Below are 8,996 nucleotides of genomic sequence, written 5' to 3'. Positions count from 1 at the left end.
ACACACACACGCATATGCACAGACACACACACACGCATATGCACAGACACACACACACGCATATGCACAGACACACACACACGCATATGCACAGACACACACACACGCATATGCACAGACACACACACACGCATATGCACAGACACACACACACGCATATGCACAGACACACACACACGCATATGCACAGACACACACACACGCATATGCACAGACACACACACACGCATATGCACAGACACACACACACGCATATGCACAGACACACACACACGCATATGCACAGACACACACACACGCATATGCACAGACACACACACACGCATATGCACAGACACACACACACGCATATGCACAGACACACACACACGCATATGCACAGACACACACACACACGCATATGCACAGACACACACACGCATATGCACAGACACACACACACACGCATATGCACAGACACACACACACGCATATGCACAGACACACACACACGCATATGCACAGACACACACACACACGGACACACATTCTTGCCAGCCAGGGTTAGCAGATTGAAACGATTCTCCCAGTAACTAGCCAGCTTCTCAGTGCAGCCTGGCAATTGAAACTGGAGCACACCCTGCTCCTAATGGTACTGTATTGCGGTGGGTGGCCGATTGCTCATCAATCCATCAGAGCCTGTACAACCTTCTCTCAGTTCATCTTTCGACCAAGCTCCTGATGGCTAACCAGACCAGTGATTGTGTCTGAACCTCTCCTAGGAGGGTGCGATGTGGAGCATAAGACCAGTCTGCTATTACTAAGATCAGGTTTGAGCCAATGTTGTCCTGTGGTGCCCAGCAGAGCACCTCTAAATTAATCCCTACAGTATGGAAACAGGCCATTCGGTTCAGAGTCCACACCGCTCCTCTGAAGAGCATCCCACCCCCTCTACCCCTGCATGTCCAATGGCTAATCCACTCAGCCTGGAGACTAGGAGCAATTTAAAAATGACTGATCCATCTAACCTGCACATCTTTGGACTATGGGAGGAAACCGGAGAATTTGGAGGAAACCACGCAGACACTGGGAGAATGTGCAAACTCCACACAGTCAGTCACCCGAGGATAGAATCGAACCCGGGTCCCTGGTGCTGAGAGGCAGCAGTGTCAACCACTGAGTCACCTGTGTCGCCTGTTTTTCTGTGTCCATCCACAGTTCCCTGTGTTGAGGTACACAGACTACTGGTCACCTGTAGTAGCCAAATTACAACCTAATCAGGTGGAAACAGCACAGAATCTGAGAGAGTGTTTGATATAGACGTGGACGCCCAGACAGTAGTAAAAGCTTCACAGAAACAGGGAGAGGCAATGTGGATGGAACGAGATAGAAAGTCAATAACTAATAAGACAAAAGGGATCTGTGAGATGGTGAAACTGGGGAAAAGCAGGAAGCATGGGCAAGGAACATTCACCTGAAAAACTCAGGACTTACATTCCTGGGTGTTACAAACTTAACAGTCTTTAGAAAAAAAATCTCTCAAATCTTTAGACGTTCCTCAACTGCATGAAAGCTAAAACAGAGCAACAAGCACTGGAACAGAACTGGCCGTCGTTCTCACCTGTGTAATCACTGCATCAAGTCCACTCTGCCCCCAGGCATAATCAGCAGGGTTTGAGTGTAGCATCCCGCTCCTCACAAAGGGAGAGACAGATTAGGAACATTTCACCATCACATGAAGAAGTCATCCAACTGTTTATTACACCAAACCCTGCACTCCCACAGACAACACAGGGCCAGATGCAAAGAGGAGCTCCCTCTGTTAAAATCAAAGTAAAGCTTCTCTACTCTTTTAAACTGAAGGTAACCACATCCCGCCCTCACCCAACACTACCAGGAAAGAGACAGTATGGAGTTAGATACAGAGTAAACCTCCTCCTACTATCTTAAACAGAAAGTAAAGCTCCCTCTGCACGGTCCCTATCAAACACTCCCAGGATAGGTTCCACATTGGGTTAAGATACAGATAAAACTTCCTCTACTCAAACTGAAAAGACTCTATCACTTTCAGTACGGGAAGCACAACAGATCCAGACCATCCAAAATGGATCTGTGTTCAACACAGAGTAAAGCTCCCTTAACACTTTCCCAATCAAACACTCCCGGGCAGGTATAATACAGGGTTACAGACAGAGTAAAGCTCCCTTAACACTTTCCCAATCAAACACTCCCGGGCAGGTACAATACAGGGTTACAGACAGAGTAAAGATTTTTCACTCTTGAACAGAAAGTAAACAATGTAAAGTTCCCTCTAAACTACTCCCATCAATCTCTCCCTGGAAAGGTCCTGCACGGATTTAGATACAGAGTAAAGCTCCCTCTCCACTGTCCCCCTATCAAACCCTCCCAGGACAGGGACAACACGGGGTTAGATACAGAGTAAAACTCCCTCTACACTGCCTCCATCAAAGCCTCCCAGCACGGGGTTAGATACAGAGTAGCACTGTCACTGTGCTTACATTTTTATGAAATCATTCATTTGGCTGACAATGTTTTTGGGCTTTTCCTCTCCATTACAACCTCTTGAAAAGCACTCTACTGAAGCGGTCAGGGTGACAGTATAAGGGAGGTAGATATGTGGAAAAGCATGAATGATGCAAACTGCACTTACCAGGAGAATGTCTGCTGAGAGCCGGAGATTCCTGCATTGAAGAGCCCAGCAAACAGCTGCTGGATTATTCTGCAGATACATAAAAGACAAGAATTATGCAGAAGCAGGGAACCAAGCAGCCACATGGGAAGCATCCAAATACCCATGTCAGCATTGCACTCCTGGGACATTCCTGCAGTTTTAATTTTTTGAATTTCTTTATGGGATGTGGAGGAGGGTTTTCTGACACAGTATATAGACAGGCCAACAAGGGACAATGCCATATTGGATTTGGTACTGGGGAATGAACCCAGCCAGGTGTTAGATTTGGAGGTACTTTGACGATAGTGACCGCAATTCAGTTATGTTTAGAATAGCAATGGGCAGAAATAGGTATATACCACAGGGAAAGAGGTATAATTGGGGGAAAGGCAATTATGATGGGATTAGGCAAGGTTTAGGATGCATAGGATGGGGAAGGAAACTGCAGGAGATGGACACAGTTGAAATGTGGAGTTTATTCAAGGAACAGCTACACCGGGTCCTTGATAGGTATATACCTATCAGGCAGGGAGGTAGTTGTCGAGAGAGGGAGCCATGGTTTACTAAAGAAGTTGAAGCTCTTGACAAGAGGAAGAAGGCAGCTTATGTGAGGATGAGGCATGAAGGCTCAGTTAGGGGGCTTGAGAGTTATAAGTCAGCCAGAAAAGATCTAAAGAGAGGGCTAAGAAGAGCCAGGAGGAGACATGAGAAGTTGTTGGGTGACAGGATTAAGGAAAACCCCAAGGCCTTCTGTAGGTATATCAGGAATACAAGAATTACTAGAGTAAGATTAGGGCCAATCAAAGATAGTATTGGGAGGCTGTGTGTGAAATCTGAGGACATAGGGGAAGCGCTTAATGAATACTTTTTGTCAGTATTCACATTGGAAAAGGGCAGTGTTAGTGAGAATATGGAGATACAGGCTACAATCTTCGATGGGATTGAGGTTGACAAAGAGGAGGTTTTAGCAATTTTGGAAGATTTGAAAATAGATAAGACCCCTGGACCAGATGGGATTTATCCTGGGATTCTCTGGGAAGCCAGGAAGGAGATTGCAGAGGCTTTGACTTTGATCGTTATGTCGTCATTGTCAACAGGAATAGAAAAAGAAGACTGGAGGATAGCAAATGTGGTTCCCTTGTTCAAGAAGGGGAGTAGAGACAACTCTGGTAACTATAGACCTGTGAGCCTTACTTCGGTTGTGGGTGCGGCGTTATAAGAGTAAGGATTTATAATCATCTAGAAAGGAATAATTTGATTAGGGATAGTCAATATGTTTTTGTGAAAGGTAGGTTGTGCCTCACTAATCTTGTTGAGTTCTTTGAGAAGATGACCAAACAGGTGGATAAGGGTAAAGTAGTTGATGTGGTGTATATGGCCTTTAGTAAGGTGTTTGATAAGGTTCCTCACGGAAGGCTATTGCACAAAATACAGAGTTTTGGGATTGAGGGTGATTTGGATCAGAAATTGGCGAGCTGAAAGAAGACAGAGGGTGGTGGCTGATGGGAAATATTCATCCTGGCGCTCAGTTACCACTGGTGTACTGCAAGGATCTGTTTTGGGACCAATGCTGTTTGTCATTTTTATAAATGATCTGGAGGTGGGCATAGAAGGATGGGTTAGTAAATTTGCAGATGACACCAAGGTAGGCAGAGTTGTGGATAGTGCCGAAGGATGTTGTGGGTTACAGAGCGCCATAGATAAGATGCAGGGCTGCGCTGAGGAGTGGCAAATGGAGTTTGATGCAGAAAAGTGTGAGGTAGTTCACTTCGGAAGAAGTAACAGGAATGCAGAGTACTGGGCTAATGGTAAACTTCTTGGCAGTGCAGATGAACAGAGAGACCTGATTGTCCAGGTGCATAAATCCCTGAAAGTTGTCACCCAGGTTGATAGGGTTGTTAAGGAGGCATGTGGTGTGTTGCCGCTTATTGGTAGGGGGCTTGAGTTTCAGAGCCACGAGGTCATGCTTCAGCTGTACAAGACACTGGGTAAGGCCACACTTGGAGTATTGTGTACAGTTCTGGTCACCGCATTATCGGAAGGTTGTGGAAACTTTGGAAAGAGTTCAGAGGAGATTTCTTAGGATGTTGCCTGGTACGGGAGGAATGTCTTACAAGGAAGGCTGAGGGAAGTGAGGCTGTTTTTGTTGGAGAGAAGAAGGTTGAGAGGCAACTTAATCGAGACATAGAAGATAATCAGAGGGTAGGATAGGGTGGACAGTGAGAGCCATTTTCCTCACATGGTGAAGGGTAACACGAAGGGACATAGCTTTAAATTGAGGGGTGATAGATTTAGGGCAGATATCAGAGGTAGTTTCTTTACTCAGGGTGGTACGGGCATGGAACGGCCTGCCTGCCACAGTAGTACACTCGCTAATGTTAAGGGCATTGGACATACATATGGATAATAATGGAATGGCATAGGTTAGATGGGCATCAGATTAATATCACCGGTCGGCGCAACATCGAAGGTCGAAGGGCCTGTACTGCGCTGTAACGTTCTATGTTCTGTGTGGGTGCTGCTGGCTGGACCAGCTTCGATTGCCCTGCACTAATTGCTCTGGAGAAAGCAGAGCACAGCAGAGCTGCTTTCTCAAACAGCTGTGGTGCTTGGGATGCAGGGGCACTGACAATACAATTAGAGAAGGAAACCCAGGATTTGGACCCAGCAACACCGAAGGAACCATAATATATTTCCAAGTCAGGACACTATGTGGCTCGGAGGGGCTGGTGTTCCCATGTATCTGCTGCCCTCATCCTTCTAGATGGAAGTGGGCATGGATTTGGAAGGTGCTGTCTGAGGATCTTTGATGAACTTCTGCAGTGCATCTTGTGAGTGATACACACTGCTGCTACTCTGCAATGATGATAGAGGGAGTGAACGTTGAAGGTGGTGGATGCAATGCTAATCAAGTGGGCTGCACTTTTTATGGATGATGTCAAGCTTCTTGTGTTATTCTTGGAGCTGCACTCATCCAGGCAAGCAAGAAGTATTTGATTACACTCCGACTTGTGCTTGTGAGTGGCAGGTAGGTTCGGGGGAGTCAGGTGGAGTTACTTGCTGCAGGACTTCCAGCCTTTGACCTGCTGTTGCAGCCACTGTATTATATGACCCATTTAGTTGAATTTCTGGTCACTGACAACCACCCAGAATGTTGATAGAATCTCTACACTGCAGATAGAAATCATTCGGCCCCATGAATTCTGCACCGACCCATCAAACAGCATCCCACCGTATCCCTGTAACCTCACAGTTAATCCACCTAGCCTGTACTCTACAGGGGAATTTAGCATAGCCAAATCCATCTACCTTGCACTTCTTTGGACTGTGGGAAGAAACCAGAGCCCCCAGAGGAAACCCATGCAGACACAGGGAGAACTAGCTAACTCCACACAGTTACCCAAGGCTGGAACTGAACCTGAGTCCCTGGCACTGTAAGGTAGCAGTGCTAACCACTGTTATACCATGCTGCTCCAGTGATAGTGGGGGACTCTCTGATAGAAATGCCATTGAATGTCAAAGGCTGACGGTTAGATTTTCTCTCATTGGTGATAATCATGCCTGGCACTTCTTTGGCATGAATATTATTGGCCACCCATCAGTCCAAATGTTGTCCAGGTCTTGCTGTGTATGGGCACAGTCTGTTTCACTGGCAGAGAAGGGTCGTTTCTCCCTGCCTTTGGAAGTAGTTACTGTGTTGCATGCCATTTCCAGTCACAGCCAGGCACTAGCTCAGGGACCTGGCTTAGGGCTGTGGGGTCAAATATTCAATCAAGACTCCTGCTCTTGATCACAATCTGATTTGCTGATTTTCACCAAGAAAAGGATGGATTGTGGTGCAATGTTTGCTGCTTCAGATCACACATGCAGTGAGTATGGACAGCAGTAAACCCTGCTGGGGAGAGTCAACCCCTGCGCAAACGCGTGATGAGTCTCAATGCAGAGAGTAAGTGGTAAAAACTGATCACTTCTCCCTACTGGCCTTCACTCATAACAGCAAACACAGTTTGTGTAAAATACCACGCACACTGGAACATGAACGTGACTTGGAGAGACTGAACAAGAAAATATTAAGAGTCAAGACAGAACAAAATGAGTCCAGCTAACCCAGCTAGTAGTTTACTGACTGACATACCCTTCAATGGCTGGAGACCTCTCTGGGCGCGATGCTCCGCGGGCACGATACCTTCTGGCCATTGGTAACCTCGTGTGTCGGCTGGGACCCCAGATATCATTCTGCTGGCTTCCTCGTTCCAGTTCCCCACCATCGTGATCTAGAGACGTTCCACTGCGCAAGGGTCTCCCATCAACAAACAGGAAGGTCTGGTCCAGATTCAGGAAGGTGCGATCCCATAGCTGCACAACAGAAACTGAACTTTAACAGGGGCAACTGATGAAATACATTACCCACCAGCTCACCAATGGTTAGACCATCAGGCCATGTGACAGCTCCCCAGAGTGAGGAATCAGCCAGTGATCCCACCCCTACCGCAGGATCGTACATTGATGATCCTTGCTGAAACAGGAAACATTACTGAACTGAACTGAGCTGTGATATTTCACATGATGCACTCCATCTCTACAATAACTGGGATTGATGGTAAACCTGAAACCATCACAGGACACACAACAGGAACTTCCCCTGCCAGTCACACACTCTACAACATTTCAATTAGATTAGATTAGATTACTTACAGTGTGGAAACAGGCCCTTCGGCCCAACAAGTCCACACCGCCCGCCGAAGCGCAACCCACCCAGACCCCTACATTTACCCCTTACCTAACACTACGGGCAATTTTGGACTGTGGGAGGAAACCGGAGCACCCGGAGGAAACCCACGCAGACACGGGGAGAACGTGCAAACTCCACACAGTCAGTCGCCTGAGGCGGGAATTGAACCCGGGTCTCTGGCGCTGTGAGGCAGCAGTACTAACCACCGGGCCACCGTGCCGCCCACAAATTACTCAGCTACTGACTCACCTCAGCAAACTGTGTGGCTGAATCATCGTCAAGACCATTTGTTCCATTGTCCAAGAAACTGCAGAGACACAAGGAGAGTACACAGGCCCAATGAGAATGTCTTCCCATAGTCATCAGATGTATCTCCCATCAACACAGTCTGTCTCAGTAGGCACTTCAACAGTTGTCAAGGCTCCACCTACCTTGTTTCGTCTGTGACTTCCTCTATAAAGCCGGACTCACATCGAGGACAGGTGTACTCCTGTAAGACAATAAACTAGGCACATGAAAAGCAGCCTGACAACCACATTAACAAGAACACAATGGGGAGGTTTCCAGAGTAGGGAGAGAGTCCTATCCCCAGAATGTGTACCAGAACTGGGAGGCTATGTCCCCTGGTCCTAACTCGTGCTTACTGGTGTAAAGATCTTCTCCATGTCCACTCTATCCAAGCCTCTCAATATTGGGACAGTTTCAATCAGATCCCCCTCATCCTCCCAAACTGCAATGAGTCCAGACACAGAGTCCACAATCGCTCCTCACATGACAAGCCCTTTTCTTGTCTGGATCAATCTTGTAAGCCTGCTCGAGAGCCCCGCTGATGCCAGCACATGGTTATTTAGATATAGGGCCGAAGACTGCTCACAATTACCTGAACTTGGAGGCTGGTTTGTTCAGGACCCAAATCCCTCTGTGTTATAGCTTTTTGCAGACCTTCTGAATTTAAATAATAATCAGCTCCTCTGTCTCATCAACCTGATTGAGTTTTTTGAAGAAAGGTAGTAAGGACAAGCCAGGGAACTAGAGACCGGTGAGCCCGACATCGGCGGTGGGCAAGACAGGATGTACATGTACTTGAGTTAAAAGTGTGGTGCTGGAAAAGCACAGTAGGTCAGGCAGCATCTAAGGAGCAGGAAAATCATCCGGCTTTTGCCTGAAACGGCGATTTTCCTGCTCCTTGGATGCTGCCTGAACTGCCGTGCTTTTCCAGCATCACATTCTTGACCATAATATCCTGCATCTGCAGTACTCACTTTCGCCCTGTACATGCAATTAGAAAGGCAAAGACTGATTTGTGATAGTCAACATGGCTTTGTGCGTGGGAAATCATGTCTCACAAACTTGATTGAGTTTTTTTGAAGAGGTTACAAAGAGGATTGATGAGGGCAGAGTGGTAGATGGGATCTATATGGACTTCAGTAAGGTGTTTGACAAGGTTCTCCATGGGAGACTGATTAGCAAGGTAAAATCTCACGGAATACAGGGAGAACTAGCCATTTGGATACAGAACTGGCTCAAAGGTAGAAGACAGAGGGTTTGGTGAAGGATTGTTTTTCAGACTAGAGGCCTGTGACCAATGGAGTG

At 47.0% G+C, this 8,996-nt stretch overlaps 1 protein-coding gene across 1 annotated transcript in view; it reads right to left on the bottom strand.

The window, feature by feature from the left end:
• rnf115a (ring finger protein 115a) overlaps positions 1–8,068 on the bottom strand; it is an 18,703-nt gene extending 10,635 nt beyond the window's left edge. The window contains exons 1-6 of the mRNA XM_043684098.1: positions 8,048–8,068; positions 7,835–7,893; positions 7,653–7,710; positions 6,807–7,027; positions 2,651–2,719; positions 1,560–1,673 (exon numbers count right to left, since the gene is read on the bottom strand). Coding sequence (XP_043540033.1) covers positions 1,560–1,673; positions 2,651–2,719; positions 6,807–7,027; positions 7,653–7,710; positions 7,835–7,893; positions 8,048–8,068 — 542 coding nt within the window. The remainder of the gene's footprint in view (positions 1–1,559; positions 1,674–2,650; positions 2,720–6,806; positions 7,028–7,652; positions 7,711–7,834; positions 7,894–8,047) is intronic.
• Between the last annotated feature and the right edge of the window lie 928 nt (positions 8,069–8,996).

The sequence above is a fragment of the Chiloscyllium plagiosum genome, chromosome 51 (assembly GCF_004010195.1).
Source record: "Chiloscyllium plagiosum isolate BGI_BamShark_2017 chromosome 51, ASM401019v2, whole genome shotgun sequence".
NCBI classification, from domain to species: Eukaryota; Metazoa; Chordata; class Chondrichthyes; order Orectolobiformes; family Hemiscylliidae; genus Chiloscyllium; species Chiloscyllium plagiosum.
This window is presented reverse-complemented; position numbering and strand designations above follow the sequence as displayed.